This window comes from Papaver somniferum, chromosome 1, assembly GCF_003573695.1.
Source record: "Papaver somniferum cultivar HN1 chromosome 1, ASM357369v1, whole genome shotgun sequence".
NCBI lineage: Eukaryota > Viridiplantae > Streptophyta > Magnoliopsida > Ranunculales > Papaveraceae > Papaver > Papaver somniferum.
In genome coordinates, this window is record NC_039358.1 from 133,738,083 (window position 1) to 133,762,213 (window position 24,131).

General features: G+C 35.7%; 1 protein-coding gene across 1 annotated transcript; it reads right to left on the reverse strand.

Annotated features, from left to right (window-relative positions):
• Positions 1-2,499: 2,499 nt before the first annotated feature.
• On the reverse strand, positions 2,500-6,634 carry LOC113301471 (probable galacturonosyltransferase 4). The gene is made up of 9 exons (XM_026550247.1): positions 6,142-6,634; positions 6,010-6,044; positions 5,878-5,919; positions 5,713-5,794; positions 5,409-5,599; positions 4,736-5,007; positions 4,237-4,594; positions 3,518-4,093; positions 2,500-3,113 (listed from the first exon to the last, which is right to left on the reverse strand). Exons 1-9 carry the CDS (start codon positions 6,227-6,229, stop codon positions 2,838-2,840), a joined length of 1,920 nt encoding a protein of 639 aa, XP_026406032.1. The 5' UTR covers positions 6,230-6,634; the 3' UTR covers positions 2,500-2,837.
• Between the last annotated feature and the right edge of the window lie 17,497 nt (positions 6,635-24,131).

The following is a 24,131-nucleotide window of genomic DNA, read 5'->3' on the forward strand; positions in this document are numbered from 1 at the left end:
CAAGATATTAACCTCATGTACTTTTATAGTCTTGGTGACCCTGAGAACATACCACAATGAAGAAGTAGACAGTTTTGATGATTTTTTTGAAAATCAAAAATTTGCAGCAAACAAACTCTATCAAACAAATTAACCAAACTAGACAACTTGAATCAAACAACTGCAGGAAAATGAAACTAGAATTTTGACAAAAATTAGGGTTGTAAAATCAGTTACTTTTAAGTTCATTACTGTTTGAGTTTTGTGTGTACATATTTCATCATCCGCCACGTGTCTATGGAGAAACACGTGGAAGACATACAATATGGGGCATCAAGGTGTGATGCCACGCGCATACATCCAAGATACGTGTCTCCTCAGGGCAAGGCCCTCATCCAATATATCCAATGGCGAAGAATCGAGGAGTACCGAAATATAATGCCATTGTAAAGCACTGAACAACATCCAAAGACTTACTTTATCCCATCTCAAGAAAGATCCAAGATCAGCGGATGGGGTTAATCCGACTGACACGGATATGACAGGAGCAGAGGACGTCTGTCTGGCGCGTACAGACGACCCAACCACCCGCATTATATGCCCTGAGCAGTATACATGTCGACCAACCTATGGAAGACACGATGACAACTCTTCGTCATCAAGCATGGAACGTTGGGGGCATCGTAGAAGACGAAGATATCTGCGGTATTGACACAAAGCACAAGACGAGAAGATTATAACGGCCTTCAGAAGTGGACCCCACGTTGTAACCCTATAAATACCCCTCTCCACTAAGAGAGAAGGGGTCGACCAATCCATAACAATTAGAGGAGAACATATGAGAGAGAAATAGGAAGAGTAAGTAAATCCCTTATTTCCGCTGACCTACGTACACTTTAAAGTCATTCGACTATCTTTGTAACCACTCAATACATAGTGAAACACCAATCCGTGGATGTAGGCCTTAGTGCTGAACCACGTAAATCTTTGTCTTATTTACATTTCAGCACTTTACATTCAGCGTTTTACATCATGCACTTTACATTTATACTTCGATCTCTATTTACTCTATTATATGAGCATTATAAGTGATAATATACGACTAGACAATGACGAGTCCGAAGACTCTGAGTCGATGAATCGATATAATCACCTCCCCTTACGCATACATCGCATAATTTATGATATAGAGTGTATGCGAACATTATTTGTGAACACGTGGATTTATCGTGATTTATGTGTTCACAAATTTATAAGAAACTGGTGCCGTGAAAATAACTAAATAAGTATGACCACGACTATCTGCATCTTTGTAGCCGATAATGCCCGCTACCTTAAAAAATCACAAATGATAAGAAATGTTGCAAAACAAACGGTACTCCCAACATATCCTTCCTAGCACCGTTGAAATAGATGAAATGATAGGGCTACGAGAGTATCATGTCTCGGGGATGTGGTCCTCTTATTTGGTAAATGCTATGGCAGAAAAAACCAAAAACTTAACTTCAAAGACAAAAGAGTTTTCCTTCCAGTCCCACAACTACAAGTGTAATCAGATTCAGGCCTACCAGTTGCATGGTATAATACAGAATAACACGTGAAGACCATAACTGCGTACAAGTGATAACTAGCCAACAGATCAATAATGCTAACCATACATGTCCGCCCGTTATAACCTCAAAGATGTCACTATCAATTCACAAAAAACCCATCAAAACAAAAGTAACACAAAAACCCAAGAAAAACAAAAATAACACGAAAATCTTAAAAAATTTGATGAAACCAATTTTAGTTTTATCATAATATTTGATGAAACATCATAGAATTTGATGAAATCATTTTGAAATTTGGAGTTTTTGTATCAATTTTTAAAAATTTGGAATTTTTGTATCAATTTTATTTAAGATGGAGTTTTAATAAATCCAACATTTGAACGGATTATTGTACCACATGTTTGGTCACATTGAATTTTCATGACTAGTGTTGTAGCGTCAATCCAAACTATGGATACGTTTCATCCCCACCATACCCTCTATTAATACGCTTCACCCGCTTCTCTCTTGAAACGTGTACGTGTACAATCATTGCCAACGCACCCACGGTCCATGGCTGCTCCAATTTTGTCCTTCCAACAGTTTCAACTACTTTCTGTTCAGTATGTGGGTGCATGTGTTTGCAAATTTCTTAAGAAAATCCACACCAACCAACAGAGTTACAACTTACATTGTTTACTAGTAGAAGTTCCATGATTTTCATCAGATAAAAAATGTATAACTCGACTCTTTTGCACATGTACCTGGTATTAAGACCTATTATCAACCATAATAATCAAATTGAAGAGATACAAAACATTGCGATAAAGAATAATTCTATAGAAATGTATCATTTGACAATTTTGAGTGTTAAACAAACTCATTTTCTTTTCTTTCACCTCAAAAAAAAGTCCGACAGGAAAGGCAGCCGACAGTACTCCTGTCCTTCGACTCCTTCCAATATTGCATATACATGAACTTGAGAGAATGGAACCAACTAATATGACTACTACATGATATTATATTATGAAGTCTCTGAAAACATTTACAACTTTTATCTGCAATGCTGCAGAAGGACGCTGAGACAGAAGATTAAGAGAGAACAAAGATTCCTATGAATGAGGGCTTTCTTCAGGCTACTGCTAATGCTACTATAACTACACTCGTAGGAAAAGAAAGAATCACATTAACAAAAGCTTTCACGATTCAGAAGAACCTAGGAAAGCAAGTTTGTATCATGACCTGGCAAAAATTATATGCTACAGAATTGACGCTGGGATAAATATATAAATATATCTAAGGTTGAACATGAGGTAACAAACCCTTTTATGGATTAATGTTGCAGTCACGCAAGAAAGCTTGTTCATAATTGATGAATCTAGCCCAGTAGTTCCTGTACTTGGGCATGCCAATCTCAAGCCAAGGTTTCATGTTTCCATTGTAGTGGATGACGGCTGCTCTATCGATTTCCTTCTGGCCAACACTTGGGTTGTATCCAAGTCCTAACACATGCCACGACCGATGCAGGGGGAATGTGCTTTTCCAGAATGTTATCAGACCTGGAGGTAGCGTCCCCAACTTCCATAGCTGTCTGTCATGATTCTGTCCGCCAAAGATAAGTGTACATGTTAAAGTTTTAACTTACCACATCAATATAATAAAATTAAGGATCAATTGTTGAATCATCCAGTACATTTGTGGTAGAAGATTCATCGCATCCTGTTTCAAGTATTGCGTGTCCTATAACAAGTTTACTGCATATTTAACGGCCAGGGGTCACTTCCCTACGAATTCATGAGTTTCTGTGCGCCCTGGTGTTTAATAGTTACAGGGTATGGGTTTTCAATGTGCCGTAGATATTTTTATATAAATGGTAAAATACCCTAATTCAGTAATAAAAGTTGGTACTTAGAGTTGGCTATTAGGGTTGAAAGGACCAGATGAATAGCTACTTAAAAAAATGAGTATAAATAAGAAAGAGATTAAACTAAACATACACTACTTACCAGCCTTTGCCATGAATGGTAAACCTCTGTTCTATTCTGCTTCTTCCACTCGTCCAAATCAAAGATATTCATTCCATAAGCCCATCCACAAGCATGAGGATCGAAGTTTCTCGAAATAAGAGGATTGGAAAAGTTGAGATAACGATCAAACCGGTGGAAGCTTTCACCACATGTTTCAACTGCACCGTTTACATTTCCTTTCAAATCTATTGACCAAAGGCCACTGAGATCCTTCTGTACTACAATATCATCATCTACAAACAGCACTTTGTTGAGCTTGGGAAAAATTTCTGGCAGATAAAAACGAAGATGATTTAAAATGGAAAGGTACTTGGGGTTCCGAAATTTCAAGTTCGAATCAGATTTTGCGCGATCAGCCTTGAAGTAATAATCTATCATGGAAGGAGAACCAAGCTGCTTCAGAACTGGACTATAACTCGCGTTCAGCCATGTAAATTCTTCAATGTTCTGAACCTGGATGGTAGCTTGGCTTGGTAGATTAGCAAGAAACCACATTCTCATTGCAGCATAATTAAGCCTATCTGTGACAATGTGAAATACATGTTTTGCTGGATCCTGCCAATTATAAAAAGTAACAATTAGATGCAGCTATACAAGCTCTAATGCACCAAAGAGTAACACTAGTTCAAGTTTGTTTTTTCATGAGAGTAACACTATCCAGCTATAATTCTGCTTTTCCTGTAAATGTGAAGCTCTACCTTAGCATGAGAAACAGTTGAATTCACAACCACTGCTGCAGCCAATATGTTGTCTGAGAACAATGCATAGTGGAACAGACTTGGATCCTCAAGTTTTTCTTGATTGGGAAACTGCTGCTGGTCAGAATTCAATGAATAGTACTCTGTTGAAAGACGCAACGGAAGGCAATGAAGACCTTTAGGAAGAGTTTTCGCTGCGAGTTGAGTCAAGAACATTGTCTGCTTCTTGTGCACTCTGAGTTGTTCTTCTGTCGAATGAAGGATAGCACGAAGCTTCTTTATCACCGCAGCACAATCATCTTGAATTTGCTTACCCCTGGCCAAAACTTGCTCCATTGCCTTGAGTTTGTCATTTGCGCTGCAATAAAACGACAAATTTAATAAGTGCTCACCAAGAGATATAATAATATTTCATCACCATTTTGAGCAAATGTTCAAAGATAAAACCACAACCCACCAAATAAGAACTACGGTTTAATATTAAAAATCAAGGACTTACTTCCTTGGTAGGTCAGAATCTTTAGATGCATCCCCAAGTGCTCTCTGAACTTCCTTCATCCGCACCCGCAGTTCTTTGATATAATGGGGGTTATTGCGAGTCGCTCCAAGTCCAAGGTAGACCCTTGCCCTAATAAGCTGATCTCTAAGATGCCGAACTCGAGTATCTGACAAGACTGTTTGAACTCTCGGCCTTTCAACCTTGTTAGTGACGTGATCTCCTGAATCAGATTTTGTAGTAGTCTTTCCAGGTTGCTGATATGCTTGGGCACCCTAAAATCGGAGAAGAGAAACAAAAGAAATATCACTTTTCCTTACAGATATTCGTTCCTCTAATTGTGATTAATCACCCTTTGTTTTTATTTCTGATATCATATATTTATTGTGCCAAGTTACAACATTATAAGGTGAACTTGGTGTGCGCCATAAATTCCTATTACTGTTCAGCTCCTAGTTCACAAGACTAAACAGTAGAAGACGAGGGACACAACATGCAGAAGAACCTTGCACAAAATTTGTTGCACCATTTCCTTCCCCAAATCCCTTGAATTGGTCGAATTAAGTTTCGATATGACAATCACTTAACTGTGCAGATTATAATTATACGAATACACAAGCACATAGCAGGCACAACCTTGAGAAACTCGAAAGAACAAAAAAAATGTATCAAGTACCTTGTTCTCTTTTGCAACCTGCTTATCATTTTCATCCACAAATTTAGAATTCTGTGCGTCACCAGCATCATCGCTCTCATTCTCTGCAATAAACCCTCCAGTGACAAGCTTGATTGGATTTTCCTTATCGTCATCTTCTGTAGCAGATAATGCTCTGGTTTTATGTTCTGTTGACTTCACTGATGGCAATTCTGTAAAATTGAACCCAAAATGAATTCCATTACAGACAAATTTAGTAATCACAATCAATCTCAACATTACAGTTTCCAGAAATAGAAAAAAAGGATGCAATAATTGAACTTACCATCAATAGACTCTGGGACATTCAAAACTGAATTCTCAGAAGAAATGATTCCAATCGGTTCTCTCAATGTCTTTGGTATTTCCTACACAAATCAGATCTCCAATTCATTCAATAATTTTAACCTAGAAACAGACAAATGATAATAATTCAATAGACAATTTTTACCTCTGGAAGTAGATTTAATTGCCTGCTCTCAACTCCAAAACTCTTCAAAACACAAACAAGCACAGAAAAATGATAAGAAAAAAAAATCATAATTTGAAAAGCACTACACAAGAAAAGTGATAATTTAGTTACCAGAGAGGAAACTTCTTCAGCAAAATCATTCTTAGCTGCAGGTAACACCAAACAGAAAACCAAAATTAGAGTGAAAATAAACCAAATAAATCAGACATTTCCTTACATTCTTGTGTTAGAATAACAACTTACAAGATGAAACAAGTTTATCAGTATAAAGAACGATTGGAGCAAGAACGGTGAGAAACAACAAGAACAAAACCGGTTTTCTCAGTTTCATTCTTTCTTTCAGAAAGAAAAAAAAAACTAAACCACTTTCTCTTCCTCTTTTCTCTTTTATAATAATAATTCTTTATCTTTCAACGGCTTTGCTAATAAACAATGGAGCTCACTTCCCTATAAATCTACACGCGTACGATACATCTCTGCAACTTCGAAACAAAACAAACCGCTTCCCCTGATTCCTTCCTTCCTATTATCGAAAACGAAAAACCGCTTATTACCAGAATAAATACCACTAATCTCTAAGAAACCGGTTTTCTATCTCATCTTCTTGGCATTATAATGTAATAAAAACCGGGTTCAGAATTTTCCCTGATATTTGGGGTAGAGAAGGAGGAGGACAGGGAAATAAAGAAATCGTCGGTGCGAGAAATAAGCAGATAGAATTTTAGGAGTAGAAGAAGCAGAATGGAATTAATAAAATTAATTTATTAAATTAAAATGAAATGAAATAAAATAAAAAATATACTAGTACATAAATTTGGTTTTGTTGAGGGTGAGGGATCGCTTGGCTGTAAATCTAAAAAGTCCAGGCATCCTGTGTTTCACTTTTCTGACACAGTTTTTTCCGTGGACTCGTGTTGGTGACGTGTCGTTTTTTGATTCGTTGATCTTGATCAAAAAGCCCGATTCCTTAGGTAATACTGTATCTATTTACAGGGTCCGTGAGTAGATTTAATTTCAATTTTTGTTGCTAAGGAGTAGGGTCTAGACTAGGGTATACGTATTGGTCTTTGACCCATTTCTTTCTTTACAACTGTAGATGATGGTACTGTATGTTGTGAATATCTGAAAACTGTGGTCGAATATTTGTTGTTTCACTCGGATCATACGCGGGTTTTAACGCGTTTGCAAAGTAAATAAACTTGTTTTTTCTAGGCTAATTAGTGAAGCGACTGATTACTGACTGGTCCTTAATTGTAAAGTTTGTTATGGTCAATAGCATCAGCATCAATCAAAATAAGATGTTGATAAAACGCCACCCTACCCAAAGCGTACAAAAATCGAGTGCTATTAAGATGCAACCTAGAATGTTTAACTATATTGGTTGTGAGGTTGAAATAGGCTTGGTTGGTTTTGTGATTGTTTTGTGATACGTGTTGTTACCTTTTTAAGGGGGTTTGCTCTGGGCATTCTGTTGCTGTCGATGGTTAAAACAGCTTACACTGTCGCAGCAATCCCTGTGGCTATATTGAACCCAGTGACAGTGTAGCACACTACTAGAGGTCGTAATCGTTTTAAACTTCGTTGAAAAATGAAAGGGTAATTCAGTAATTGACGTCCTCATAATATGAAAGAATTTTTTTCGCATCAATATACTGCTAATCTTCTGACCGCAATACCAACTAATAATTGGAAACCAATCCCAGCTCTTACAGCATTAATCATACAAGAGAATATCAATTAAATCAAAATACGTTGGTGAATAAATTTGATTAATTGCTTTGATATGTTTTCTAGAAAAGACAGACACGAGGACAACAAATGATAGTCTGTGGCTAGGAATATTCTATAATTGGATGTTGGGTACAAGTAAAGAAATAGACGAATATATGGCGTGGTTGAGGAGAGTTTTGTCATATCCCATTATGAGTCCCCCTCCTTTCTAAAGAAAATGTATGATTAAACATATTCGAACGTTGCCATGACATGATAATCAGACTTATCCGTTTAATTAATTAAGATGATGATCATGATCATACGAACAACTAATCTGTACAGTTGTTCATCACGTTTCAATTTTTATATTTCCATTTGAAAAAGTTGGTTGCCTTTGTTAACGTGACTTCATTTTGCTCCCTTTGTAACTGCTGCACTAAGCTGTAAATAAACACCTCGGCATTTATGTATTGGGAAATAGGTATGAAATTAGGATACTTATGTTTCAGAAAAGAAAAAAAAAAACAAAAAACCCCCTTTTATCTGATTCCTTCTCGAAAGTTAAAAAAAATCCTCTCCACCGTTGACTATTACTGCTCAAATTTAGTCCATTTGCAGCTTAAACTAGATCTTTTTTTAAATTGGGTTTAAAACTCAAAGGTTATATTAAAGTTTAAACCTTAAAGAGGTGAAAAATCTTCCCATCCCGATGCTAACGAGTTTCGAACTCAGGTCGCTGGTATCATTACCCAGCGACTTTACCACTATACTACAGTGACATCTGCTACTTAAACTAGATCTGAAGAGCTTAAACTAGGTTTGAAAAGGTTTCCTCGTTCGTAGCTTTAGACCGGATCTGAAAAGGTTTCTTTTAGTTTTTTTTTTAGATAGTTAGTAGTTTATAATAGATTTGTTTAAATTTTGCTTCTCCATTGGTTTTAAGAGATTGTTTTCAGCAACACCATTTGCTTAAAGTGTAATGGGAGCAGAGAATTGGTGAGTGATTCCTAATTTGTTGAAATATTTATAGACTTTTGTATCTTTGAATTATGTACCACCGTCACTTCTTACTTTCTTAAGCTTGTGACCCTGTTCATTTTGAATCCTACTCACAATAATCTTAAACTCCTCAAGAGTATCATTTTTGTGTTTTAGAAAAGCAACTCAGGTGAACCAAGTGTGGACATCAACCATTACTAAAGCATATTTCTTACCACCAACTGTAGCCCGTTGGATAAGATCGAGAGGAGCATGAGTAGCTTTTGCTTGCTTACCTTTTTGACAAGCACCACATACACCTTCTACTTTAGTATTTATTTTAGGAACGCCTCTGCAAGTTCACGATTAATGAGCTTACTAAGTATTTGGTAGTTGATATGACTGTTCATGCCACAAGTGGGTTGATTCCACTTTGGTCAAGTTACAATACAAATTAGATTGTATATCAAGAAGATAACAGTTATTCATACTACGTCGTCCAAGAAGATTATCTTTCCAGACTTATCTTCAATATCTCAGCCTGTCATATTGAATATAACCTTATGACCTTTATCACAAATTTGACGTACTGAAAGAATATTGGCTTTCGTACTTTTGACATAAACAACATCATGGATTTCAGGTATACTGGCAGTTTGATAGTTCCCTTCTTACTTATGAGACAACTGCTTCCATCTCTGAAAGTCACAGACCCTCCTTTGTAATCTTTTGTTTTTATAAACCGTGAGAGATCACCAGTCATATGTCTAATGCAACCACTGAAAACGCGAGGGGGGTACCAAAATACACTACCGCTTTTTTCTTAGACAATCTGTATGGACAAACTCAATACAACTCCGAGAGTTAAACTCAATAAAGAAATAATATCTTAGAGTTATATATCTATCTCTTGCGATTAGAACGTTTACAGAATTGAATCCGTGAACCTAATCACAAAGAGATAACTTGGACGGTACCAAAGACCAATGTCCAAGAATCAATCAAGTGGTATCCAACAAACTAGGTCGGATGTCTCTACTATGATTGATCAACGCACAACATGTGATATTTCAATTATAAAGATAAACAATATAATGTGCAAAAAGTAATAACACATACACCAGAAGTTTTGCTAACGAGGAAACCACAAATGCAGAAAATCCCCGGGACCTAGTCCAGATTGAACATTAAACTGTGTTAAGCCGCTACAAACACTAACCTACTACCGATTAAAGTACAGTCGCGCTCCCTACGCTCATTGAATCCGAGAAGGACTTCATGCAATTGATTCTCTTAGATGACGTTACACCAACTAAGAGTTGTTTCAACTCAATTGAAGACTTTAAACCAAATCTGGCTCCCAGAGATTAAGCATATATAATTGATTTCCTGATTACGATCGAAACGTATGATCAAAATCAAACATATGATCAAGGTGATGAAAATCGATAGCAATTTGATACAAGTCTAGTTATCCTCAAAATCCGGACTTATGCAACCCAAAGTGCAGCCTAGATTATTATTCACCTCACAAGTATAAAACCTGTGGAATTAACAAAGTCTTAGACGAAGAGAACTTTGATGATTAATATTTATCTTGATCGATGGAGCAATCTCTACAACCAATCAAGATCAGGATACTCGAGTTATCAAGGAAAGATAACTGGACCTGGCTTCACGATCCCAATGAAGTCTTTATACTCGCTAAACCCCAAAAGGGTTTCTGGAGAGGACGACTCTAGATACAACTAGGACACACCAAAAAGTAGTGTCGGGATTCAAAGATCCCAGTTGCTTGGAGTTCCCATTTATATACATTCAAAGCATAGGTTGTTTTGGGTTTAAGCTAAGATAACTTTCGAACCAAGTAAACAATATCCGCCGTTAGATGAATCTTTGAATCTGATTTACATAAGCAAGATATACACTCTGGTTAGGTGGGACCGTAACCGAACCGCCGAACCGTGTACAAAGACTATGTTCATCATGGTTAGCCGAAACTAGCCGGTTTGAACTTAAAAGCTTAATCCATTTTCATGAACACATAAGACATTAACTCTGAGTCACAAACATGTGTTCAATTAAGTCTAGTGTTTATAGATAATTAATCAAATGCTAATTATCTCGAAGAAATAATTTAAACACACTTGAAAATATAGTCGACATGATCAGTAGATGTACGAGTAAAAATACATAGTAGTTCGTGAGTCGGTTCAGTCACAGAACGCATACCAGTTTAGAAACTTTAAACCAAAGCCAAGTTTCGGAGTTCACATAACTTTTTAGGTTTGCGTACCAGTTTGTAAACTTTCCACCAAAACTAAGTTCCGGAGTTCACAGAACTTTTAAGGTTTGCGTACCGGTTTTGAAGCTTTAAAACTGTCGCCGGTTCCGGAGTTCACAGAACTAAATCGGTTTGCGTACCGGTTTGAAATCGCTACCGAGTTCAGGAACACAGAGTTGTTTCAGCTTGCGTACCAGTTTGGATACTCACCCCCAGTTCCGTAACCACAGTTCAAGAATGGTTTGCATACAAGTATACATACCGATCCAGTTCACGAATCACACGGATTTCATATGATATACATAAAAATATGTTTACCACTACTCCGTAAGTCGATATGTACATATAGCTACTCCGCTACTTGTACGAATACATATAATACGTGTTCAGACTTATAATAGTTTTCCTAGTAAAACTAATACCACTGTCTTGTATCTGAATCAATAGTAGTTCTATATTTCTCTAAATTGATTCAAAACGTTCCTGAATAACATCAATGACACATATCACGGTTCCAGGCTATTTTCGAATGATAAACTTGAATCATGGTTTTGATTCCGAACAATAAATTGTCCTTAACCGAAATTCATCAAGTATGAACAAATGTTCATTAAGCTTAGTCATTATATTTCGAGAAATTATCAAGATAAACTTGACTCGAAATTCTTGCCTATGCATACTAGTCTAATTAGTTATGCGACATCGTCTCAGTGATAGAAAATTGAATATAATTTGAGAAATATGTGGTTCAGTCTTCACTTACCTTTTGTTGATGAAGTTATCCAAAAGCTTCGGTCGATTTTTGCCTTCAAATGGTAGAACGCAATGATGATTGTCGTGATCTTATGTTTTTCAACTTCAATTTTATCCTAGTCCGAGACTTAACTAATTGTAGACTAAAAAATAGTATATAGTTTTGACAACAAGCTTGAGATAGCAACACTTCTGAGTTCGACCGAGCAATGCTTTAACAACCACTATCCAAAAATCATTGAAATATAGTGGTAGTTTTGAACGCAAAAGCACCTAAACAGTCTTCAAATTTACCTTTATTACAGACAGAGTTTTTTGGTCCTTTATCAGAAACAATATTAGAATTGTTTTTTCTGAGATTTAATAAAGTTCTTGAATATACCAAACAAATGTTTAGCATGTTTAAACAGAGTTTTTGCATAACAAATTTTTTGTTTAAAAACTTTACATGATTGTTGAAAGTTCCCTTGTTGATTGCAGAAAAGACAACTAAACTTAAAATATGTTTTTTCTGTGTATTTACCCTTTTTGTTCGAGAATGAATTATTAGGTTTTACATATCCAATGCCACGCCTATCGCCTAATTTATGAAAATCAGTTATCAGATTAGAACTTAAGAAATAATCCTTTTCAGGGAGTTTTTTAAGATCCGAGAGTTCTTTCTTAACAAGTTTCTTATCAACCAAGATATTGGTGATTTCTTCAACAACAACTTGTTTTGTTAAACTTTTTCTTCTAACATTGTATGAAGCACAAATTCTCTTTCTTATGCGGCTAATAAGTCGTTTTGAAGATCATCAATTTTTTTTGGCATACAACATCTTTAATGACAAAGCCTATTAGTGATTGATAGAGTTTCATTCAACACAAGAATTTATGAAACTTTGATTGATGTGAAATTTTTACTCGTATCTTTGAGGATTTCCATACCATATGTTTAGCCGTTATGCATGAAACATGCTCCGATACCAATTGAAATGACGAGGATACCCAAGTACACCATAATCTTCTCGTATATGAGTAATAAGATGCTTTTATAATTAAATAACTTTTAATGCGGAAAAAGTAAAAGCACATAAACACAACAATTTTGTTAACGAGGAAACTTCAAATGCAGAAAAACCACGAGACCTAGTCTAGTTTTGAATACTCTCAGAATTAAGTCGTTATACAAAGAACAAAGCAAAATTCGTATAATTGAGACCAAGTAATATACTCCTAGTTACTTAGTTCCCCCGGTATATTGGGCCTACAACCGTTTGGCCTGCGCACGTGAATCCCAAGACAGAAATCATTATGTTGAGTTATTTTACCGATGTAAAGTCTTCAGCACTCAACTCCTTTTGATCGTATTCCAAACAGCAAAGGAACAAAGATGTTTGGTAGCTACTCTATTAATCTTTAAGAATAAAAATAGGTTGAGATCAATCAAGATCAATCATGATATGAGATAATCAGATTCACAAGCTATCAGATTCGGATACTGAAGAATACCACCAAATGATAGTTGTAGATCTATACGACAATTTGATCGAATTTACCAAAGATAAATAAGATCTTAATCGGATCCCAAACAATCAATATGTACGCCCGAAGTAATATCACAAGATGCGAAACCAATCAGAAAAATACTTTTATCTTCAAGTCTTCAATTGTACCTGCATGCAAATTAAACTTGATTCCACTTATGATCGATCACGCACAGAGCGAAGTCTGTTAACAATAGATGATCACAAGTTGTCTTTAGATCTATAAACAGTTCTGAAGATCCCGTTGATACCTTGATCTAGTTTGAGTGACCTTATGTTCAGAATAGAAGGCTCTCAAGAATAATCAAACTAGGTGCAATCAAAGTTTCAACAACAGTTAGTCAATCAAATTAATAATCGAAAACTAAAATAACAATTATTATCTAGTTTCCCACCAACGGTACTTTCTAAAGCTTCTTGATCCAACATAAGTCTTCAAACGAGAGGACGTAAGAGATTTGGCCTAATTAGGGTATTTTCCTCTCCACCAGAAACAACAAAAATATGAAATTTGCAGAATAACAAACTTCACTGGTAAAGTCTTCAACACTCAACTCCTTTTGATCGTATTCCAAACAGCAAAGGAACAAAGATGTTTGGTAGCTACTCTATTAATCTTTAAGAATAAAAATAGGTTGAGATCAATCAAGATCTGAGATAATCAGATTCACAAGCTATCAGATTCGGATACTGAAGAATACCACCAAATGATAGTTGTCGATCTGTACGACAATTTGATCAAATTTACCAAAGATAAATAAGATCTTAGTCGGATCCCAAACAATCAATATGTACGCCCGAAGTAATATCACAAGATGCGAAACCAATCAGAAAAATACTTTTGTCTTCAAATCTTCAATTGTCTTCAATTGTACCTGCACGCAAAACTTGATTCCACTTATGATCGATCAGGCACAGAACGAAGTCTGTTAACAATGGATGATCATAAGTTGTCTTTAGATCTATAAACAGTTCTGAAGATCCCGTTGATACCTTGATCTAGTTTGAGTGACCTTATATTCAGAATAGAAGGCTCTCGAGAATAATCAAACTAGGTTCAATCAAAGTTTCAACAACAGTTAGTCAATCAAATTAATAATCGAAAACTAAAATAACAATGATTATCTAGTTTCCCACCAACGGTACTTTCTAAAGCTTCTTGATCCAACAGAAGTCTTCAAACGAGCGGACGTAAGAGATTTGGCCTAATTAGGGTATTTTCCTCTCCACCAGAAACAACAAAATATGAAGTTTGCATGGATAAGGATAGTTTGCAGAATAACAAACTTCACTATTTATTGACCAAGGTTGTTTGGACAACAAGGAAATTCCAAAGCCGAAAAGATTCTCAAGATATGCAATGAAGTACCGAATTTTGATTTTTATATTTACAACTAATATCCAACTTGTAATTCTGAAATCTCTCTTTAAGAAATATCTAATAAGTTTAGCACTTAACTAATATAGTTTTTCTAGAGATATGTTTTGATTACTGGAAAATCAAAAACATATAATTAGAAAATCTTATTTAAAAGATTCTCCAATATTTCGGTTTGGGATCACCTTGAGTATCAAGGAATATCTTTGAACAATCAATAATAAGAATTATGCATATGTTCAAAGTATGTCGACATCCAAAACTTTCCTACCTAGCAAACCCTAATTCCAAACTCACACAAACCCTAAAGTAATATGTGAATATTGGAAATCGGTTCTGCTCTTGGGACCGGTTCTGCCATGATTCCTAACATAGGCTAGGATTGATTTCACCAAGTCTCCCAATATAGGTAGGGATTGGTTCTACCTTCACTCCCAACAAAATATAGGATCATTTCTACCAAGTATCCCAAGATAGGTAGGGATCGGTTCTACCTTAACTTTCAACATAAGTTAAGATCGGTTTTACCTTAATTCCTTCCTTAGGTTCGAATTGGTCATCCAATAAATCTTCATAGAAGACAGGACCAAACCACCTAGTAATTTCTTTTCAACTTTCTTAAACCAATGTAATAAAATATAGTTTCCTAAGATGAAATCACACATATATCCAATACAAAATCAAATAACAAGTTATGTTGATTATGTCGATGTCGCATTTACGAAGTTCAAAAGATAAACGTTATACTTCGTAATTCAATAAACTTCCTTGACACTTTGATCATACTAATATGACCAAGTCTAATACTAGACTATCATATATAACCTCATGTGTTATCTTTTCAATCTTTAAAGACTAGAAAGAAATGATAGGAATGGAAATAAGTCAAGTCAGTATTACTAACCTCAAATAGATGGATGATGTCTTCGTTGCAGTTGTTATGTCTTCATGTTCTTTAGGTCTTCAGAGTAATACTTGTATGTCTCAACATTCCTAGACTTTACAGTCTAACCTAAACGAAGTTGACTCTAGTAGTTTTAATCAAGCGACTCTAATTTAGTTTTGATACTACAACCAACGTTTGGTGGGTTCAACCAAGCAATGCTCTGACATCTGCCCAGGCAAAAGCTCTTGTAGGTTCAAAACCTGAAAAGACAACATCCAAATCATTGAAGGATCTTAATTGTTCAAACAATAAATTGCTTAGAACTAATATTATTTAAGGATCGTTGAACATTTTTGCTAAAGTCATATTTCAAAAAATTTAACAAGACAAGGTTGACTCAAAACTTTTTCTTTGTAAATTTATTAGAAGTCATACAACATTATCTCAACATATACAATGGCGATATATTGAGTAAAATATAATGGCTTAGTCTTAACATACCCTATACAGAAGTTCTTCAAATATTTTCGTCGATCTTCAGTCCTCGAGGGTGATGTCTGATACTCAACTACCAAAGTCTGACATCAAGCTTGAGATGACAGAGTTTGTGGGTTCAACCGAGCATTGGTCTAACGCAATCCTTATTAACAAGTGAACCATAGTACACTACAACAGGTTCGTGTTGTACTCAATTCTTATGGATGAAACAAATGCTTACAGATTATGGAATACATACCGAAACTATGAAGATCTTTTGTGATAACTCTTCGAATTACAGAAAATCCCGTTGAGCACTTAAGAATAAAGCACATTGCATAAGATACCACGTTATCAGAGATCTCTTTGTGATTTGTATTGTTAAAATTGAATATGTTCATTTTGAATAACAATTGGCTGATATTCTCATCAAGTCTCTAGATACCCGAATGTTTAATAACCTTCGACAAGCCATTGATGTTGTTCTAGTTCAAAACGCAAGATGGTTTTGTCGCCCTTTATCTTATTCATATGATTTGGCCAATAAAACTTGACTTCCAGTAAAGGAATTATCGTCGTTCTTACTTTCTTTTACTATTATGTTCAGCATTATGTAGTTTTTGTATGATACCCTGTTTCGGACTTTATGTCTCCCCGGGACTATAATTATCATCTTTAAAAAAGTGGGGGTCTAATAACCACACCCAATATTTCGCTTAGCAATCTGTATGGACAAACTCTCGATCCAACTAGACAGTCAGACTTAATCTTAATAAAAAGTATATCAAAGAGTTATATCTCAATTTCTCGATTCAATACTTACTCAAGCAAATAGAAATATGCGAGTCTAATTGAACACAAGAGAAATTAACTTGAACGGTACCAAAGACCAGTGTTCAAGTATCAATCAATTTCAATCAACAACCAAAGGTTGAACCTCAATCAATCTCACACTGATCCAAGGTACAGTTGTGCTCATTACATCTCTGATCTTAGCAGGACACTACGCACTTGATTCCCTTAGCTGATCTCACCCACAACTAAGAGTTGCTACGACCCAAAGTCGAAGACTTTAATAAACAGATCTGTATCACACAGACAAGTCTACAGGAATAGATAAATTTGTCTCCCACAGAAATACCTACGAGTTTTCCGTCTTTTGATAAATCAAGGTGAACAGGAACCAATCGATAACCCAGACTTATATTCCCGAAGAACAACCTAGAATTATCAATCACCTCACAATAATCTTAATCGACTAGCGAAACAAGATATTGCGGAATCACAAACGATGAGACGAAGTTGTTTGTGACTACTTTTCTATCTTGCCTATCGGAAAAAATAATCTCAAGCCAATCTTACGATTGTACCCAAATACGATAGAAACAGCAAGATCAGATCACGCAACTACAGAGAAAATAGTTGGGTCTTGCTTCACAATCCCAATGAAGTCTTCAAGTCGTTAACCTACAGAGGTCTCGATAGAAACCTAAGGTTAAAGGAGAATCGACTCTAGCTTACAACTAGTATCACACATGAGGTGTGGGGACTAGGTTTCCTAGTTGCTAGAGTTCTCCTTTATATAGTCTTCAAATCAAGGTTTGCAATCAATGCTAACAAAGCATTTAATATTCACCGTTAGATGAAAAGCTAATTAGATTCAAGTTAATATCTTTCAACCGTTAGATCGAATCTTAGCTTGTTATACACACATGAAATGTAACTTCATTTAGGTTTGAGTAATCGTACCTAAACGTGTACAAGTCGTTGGTTCAACGGTAGTTAACCATAGGTTAGCCATATGAGCACTTTCATATCAACCTTATTCTTCTTTACCACAACTAGTTCAAATGACTCAAATGAACTAGTTAGACAGTTGTTCAATTGCTTAGATCTTATAGAAGTATACAAGACACAATCGAAACAAAAACAGTTTTGATTCACTCGAATCGATTCATGAACATTATATCCACGGTTTGCAAAGATTGCATTCCTTAAAATATAGATGTCTTAGTTCACGAATTAAACTGTTCTTAGAAAATAACCTACTTAAGTACGCATACTGGTACGCGGACTTAAGTACCCGGATTAAGTTTATTTTCAGTTCACAAACTCCAGCAGAAATTCACGGGATGTGAACTTCCGGCAGTACGCGGACTTTAGTTCCGGTTATCCTGAGCAGCAAAGTACGCATACTTTGGTTCAAGGATATTGGACTTACACACATATGAGTTGTCTCACAATGTTTATATCCAACCATGGTTACATATTCTAAACTCTCATTTCAATCATTGAAACATTCTTAGAGAACGTTATATAGTTGTTGTTCACAAACTATTTTTCGTCAAAGCGATTTTCAAGTAATTGAAACTAATATGACTTTTGTCACTAGTAAAAATGAACTTGGCCAAAGCGAAAGCTTACCAACACATATTTCGAGAAATAGATAAGCGAGATAAACTCAGGTCGAAATAGTACATGTGTATAATCATAGTTTATATAGCAATACGACTTTTGTCTCAAGATAGGAGATAAAGTAGACTTTTGAGTGATATGTAAGTTCAAGTCTCCACATACCTTTTTGTCGATGAAGTTCCACCGGTTCCTTGAGTAGTTCTTCGTCTTTGCATGATGAACACTGTGGAGTCTAGAGCTCAACTACACTTTCTATTCCAGTCCGAGACTTAGCTATTAATAGACTAGAAATCAAGACTTATATTTTTGGCAACTAAACTTGACAAACAAGCTTGAGATAGCAACGCTTGCGAGTTCGACCGAGCAGTGCTCTAACAATCTCCCCCTTTGTCAATTTTAGTGATAAAACTATCAATACATATGGAATACAAAATAAATAAACTTTGCAGCTTCTCTTCCACATGCATGATCTCCTTGGTTCTTCAACATTACTCGAAATCTTCGTCACTTCCAAGTACTCCAATGATTCCAAAGGTTGTAAGTTCAGCATCATCGTTGTTGAAAATCTGTAGCCATAACAATGAGAAAACAAAAACTCTCAATTCAATTGTATCAAAACTTCGACAACAATACTATGGTGATATGTATCACTCCCTCTTAGTCAATACTCCACCTCACATGGAAACCACTCCCCCTTACATAATGATCTGAAAACCATATGTATTTGTAATGTGAACTACACATTAATTCTCCCCCTTTTGGTCAATAAAATTGGCAAAGGTACGAAACTAGTGGGATCCTAATGAAATTTCCATAGAGACGCTTCATGACCAAAAGAAAGTACATATCAACTTTTTAGATGCAATCAAATATCCGAAGCTAAATGCATTCATCAAGGAGTTTATAAAGATACAAGATAACCCCTATAATATTCCACATCCACACTCCCCACAAAGATTTGGCAATTAAGCACAAGTTCAATTAAGAACTCTCCCCCATAAAATGTCATTCCCGAGAGAACAACAAGAGCGACCTTACTTTCACAAGAAAAGAAGGATTTCTTTGGACAATACAAATCACATAAGAATATGAATTTGTATCCAAAATACTCAATTAAATTAACCACAAGAGAACCCATGATTAATTTAATCGGAAATGCTCAACATAAGAGAACTTACGGAGCCGCACAGTACATAAATAAGAAATATAGATCAGGGAAGATCAATACTGTGGAATAAACAAATATTCATTCTATTTCTCATCACCATTTGCACAATGACATATAATAGACATAATCTTTGTAAACAAAAGTTTTATCCTTTCTTTCATCACATAATGACATGAAGGATTTAACTTTTGTAAGTCAAAAGTTCATTCAATTTTTTATCAATACTTGCATATCGACATATGAAGGACTTAACTTTTGACCACGTACGGGACATTCACAGTTTACGAACGCAAACACACATATCCCATAACAAATTGCAATATATAAAATCATAAAGATTAATACTGCAAAAATCATCTTCTAAACAAACTTTAAAATTTAAATAAATAAATCTAAAAACATTGAAGATGAAAATCGTTGGACATAGTTATGTGTAATCACAATAATGACTATTCAAAACTATAGTTATTCTTCCTAAAACACTAGAATAAAATTCTCATAAGAAGATTTCCTAGACATTAAGACCTTTGAAAAATTCTTTATCATCCCCGAACTCCTTGTCATCAACAACCATGGGAACATATGGTTCGTGAAGAAAGGAGTCAATTCCAACAAACCTTCTAGGCTAAAGATGTCGAACCAGCGCCTTCTGAATTTCAAGAGTTCTCAAAACACAAGCCTTTATTTGTTGAATCTCATTTCTTGTCTCCTTCAACTCTTCAAGAACATCAGAAAACTTATGAGAATTTGATAGCTCTTGGCTTCCTCACACTCCTTGTTTTTCTTTTCAAAGTTGGTGTAACAGAGATCTTTCTTTTTCCTTCGTGATTGATGGCTAAACAATCATATTAACATCTTTTCCATCAGAAGACATGATGCTTGGAGTAGCCATAAGCGTACGGATTTGTGAGAGGAAATCACACTTCAACAAGCAGTCTTAAGTTCAAAAGAGTTTCAGGGAAGGAAAAAGGAATGTAGGGTTACGAAACCTTTATACACTTCAAATGATTCACATACGCACAACTCATACCGTATAAAAAGCTGAATTGTCAATTTTAACCCTCTTTTATTGATTAACTAGGGAAGACCTTTCCAATATCAATTAGAAATGGAAAAATTCCAATCTTGCAAAACCAGGCAAAGCTCAAAAAGAAAAGAAAACAAATTTAAAACCATTTTTCTTTTTCAAAAACCTGTGATGTGCAGAATCTTGTCTCTTTTAATCAGGCACATGAGACAAGATGCACTAACCAACACAATTTAAGTTGTGCTGGGATAAACAATAATCTGTCCATCACATCTTTTTTGATTGGAATTCATAGAACCCTGTTTCTCATAGTTTTTAGACCATAACTTTATTTCCAATGGTCTTGTCTTATCCTTGGAAATAACTTCTTTGACGAAGATAAAATCTTACATACCTCTGCGGTGTTTTGAACAAGTTTAAGCTTGTTTGCAAATCGATTTGATGTTCGTTGAAGTTTGTTGACATGTCTCAATTTGTGTTTGTACTTGTAACACTTTGATAGTTCATGATCCTTGAATATGAGCATGTCAACCTGGAATATGATTCAGGTATCCGAAATGTGCAAGCTGCTAGACACACAGTAGAACCTGAAAAATTAGACAAAGAGTTTCCAACGGAAAGGTCAACTTTTTCTTCCGGATCGGTTGAGTTCTCTTCTGAAAGAATATCAAATTGATGTATGTATTGCTATAATTATCAAAATCAATATTTTCACGCATAAGTGCAACACTTGATTTTTCGTCTTCATCAAAATCATAGTTATCAGACATTTCATCAAGAGTTGCAGCAAGACCTTTGTTCCCAGTGTATTTTTTACGATTTGGACACTCATTTGCAAAATGACAAAAACCTTTACACTTAAAGCACTGAGGCATATCCTCGTCATCAGTCTCATCATTATCCCTGTTTTTAGGAGGAACACGATTATGGGGCTTAACTGATGACCTGGATTTATCTCTGGAGAACCGTTTACTTCTCTTCAAAAGAAGATCCCTAAACTGTCTAGTGATCAACGAGACTGACTTGTCAAGATCTTCATCTGATGAATCAGCCTCAGAAAGATCATCTTCAGAGATGCAAACACTTTTAATTTTATCAAGTAATTTAGCGTTCTTTTGTGCTTTGAAAGCAACATCCTTCCCAGATCTGGATGTATGCTCATGATCAAAGATCTTTAGCTTCCCAACCAGAGTATTTCTGGAGAGGCGTTGCGAGATTATTTCCTTCAACGATGGCATGATTATTAGAATCGTATCTAGGTGGCAATGATTTGAGAATTTTCATCACAATGTCCTTTTCAGGAATAGTCTTAGCCAATGTAAAAGATGCATTAACAATTTCAGACACTTTGTGATTAAACTCATCAAATGATTCCTCATTTGCCATACGAAGGTTTTCCCAATCAGAATTTAGGTTTTGAAGCCTAGCCTTTTTTCACTGGTATTCCCTTCAAATACAGTTTCTAGATATCCCAGGCTTCTTTAGACTTCGTGCACGTAGTCAAATGATGCTGAAGATCTGGGGTAATGGCATGTATGATAACATTTAAGCCGTCAGGATTTTGCTTTGCAGCGAACATTTATTCTAGACTATATCTACCAATATCCTTAGGTATAGATACATCGCCTTCTGTATTAACCGGAGGATCATAGCCATTAATAACACGTACCCATGTTTGAAAATCACGAGCTTGAAGAAACGCATGCATAGCGATTTTCCGCCATAAGTAGTTTGAGCCATCAAATACCGGTGGTACGTTTGTGGAGATAGAATTCATGTCCATAGAGTCAGATCACTACAAACACAGACTGATAAGGTCTTTAAACGGGTTTGCTGCTCCGATACCATTTGAAAAAGCGGGGGTCTAACAACCACACCCAATATTTCGCTTAGCAATCTGTATGGACAAACTCCAATATACTTTTAAGAGAATCAACTAGACAGTCAGACTCAATCTTAATAAAAAGTATATCAAAGAGTTATATCTCAATTTCTCGATTCAATACTTACTCAAGCAAATAGAAATCTGCGAGTCTAATTGAACACAAGAGAAATTAACTTGAACAGTACCAAAGACCAGTGTTCAAGTATCAATTAATTTCAATCAACAACCAAAGGTTGGATTTACCAATTGATCGATTCAACGCACAACCCGTGATATTTCAATTATATAACAAAATATAATGCGGAAAAGAAATAAAACAGACACCAGAAGTTTTGTTAACGAGGAAACCGCAAATGCAGAAAAACCCCGGGACCTAGTCCAAATTGAACACACACTGTATTAAGCCGCTACAGACACTAGCCTACTACAAACTAAATTCGGTCTGGACTGTAGTTGAATCCCAATCAATCTCACACTGATCCAAGGTACAGTTGCGCTCCTTACGTCTCCGATCCCAGCAGGACACTACGCACTTGATTCCCTTAGCTGATCTCACCCACAACTAAGAGTTGCTACGACCCAAAGTCGAAGACTTTAATAAACAAATCTGTATCACACAGAAAAGTCTACAGGAATAGATAAATCTGTCTTCCACAGAAATACCTACGAGTTTTGTTCTGTCTTTTGATAAATCAAGGTGAACAAGAACCAATCGATAACCCGGACTTATATTCCCGAAAAACAACCTAGAATTATCAATCACGTCACAATAATCTTAATCCACTAGCGAAACAAGATATTGTGGAATCACAAATGATGAGACGAAGATGTTTGTGACTACTTTTCTATCTTTACTATCGGAGAAATTAATCTCAAGTCAATCTTACGATTGTACTCAAATACGATAGAAACAGCAAAATCAGATCACGCAACTACGGAGAAAATAGTTGGGTCTGGCTTCACAATCCCAATGAAGTCTTCAAGTCGTTAACCTACAGAGTCTCGATAGAAACCTAAGGTTAAAGGAGAATTGACTCTAGCTTACAACTAGTATCACACAGGAGGTGCGGGGATTAGGTTGCTACCTTGGTAACAAAGCATTCAATATTCACCATTAGATGAAAACCTGATTAGATTGAAGCTAATATCTTTCAACTGTCATATCGAATCTTAGCTTGTTATACACACATGAAACGTAACTTCATTTAGGTTTGAGTAACCGTACACAAACGTGTACAAGTCGTTGGTTCAAAGGTAGTTAACCATAGGTTAGCCATATGGGCACTTTCATATCAACCTTATTCTTCTTTACCACAACTAGTTCAAATGACTCAAATGAGCTAGTTAGAGAGTTGTTCAATTGCTTAGATCTCATAGAAGTATACAAGACACAATCGAAACAAAAACAGTTTTGATTCACTCGAATCGATTGATGAACATTATATCCACGGTTTGCAATGATTGCATTCCTTAAAATATAAATGTCTTAGTTCACGAATTAAACTGTTTTTAGAAAATAACCTACTTAAGTACGCATACTGGTAGGCGGACTTAAGTACCCGGATTAAGTTTATCTTCAGTTCACAAACTGAAAAGGCGAGGGTACCCAAATATACCTCATGCTAAAACTTTTCCTACCTATAAGTCCTTTCTCCGAAAGTGATTGTCTATGGACTGAGTCGAGACAATACAACTAATCGGTTCACAAACTATTTTTCGTGAAACCGATTTTCAAGTAAT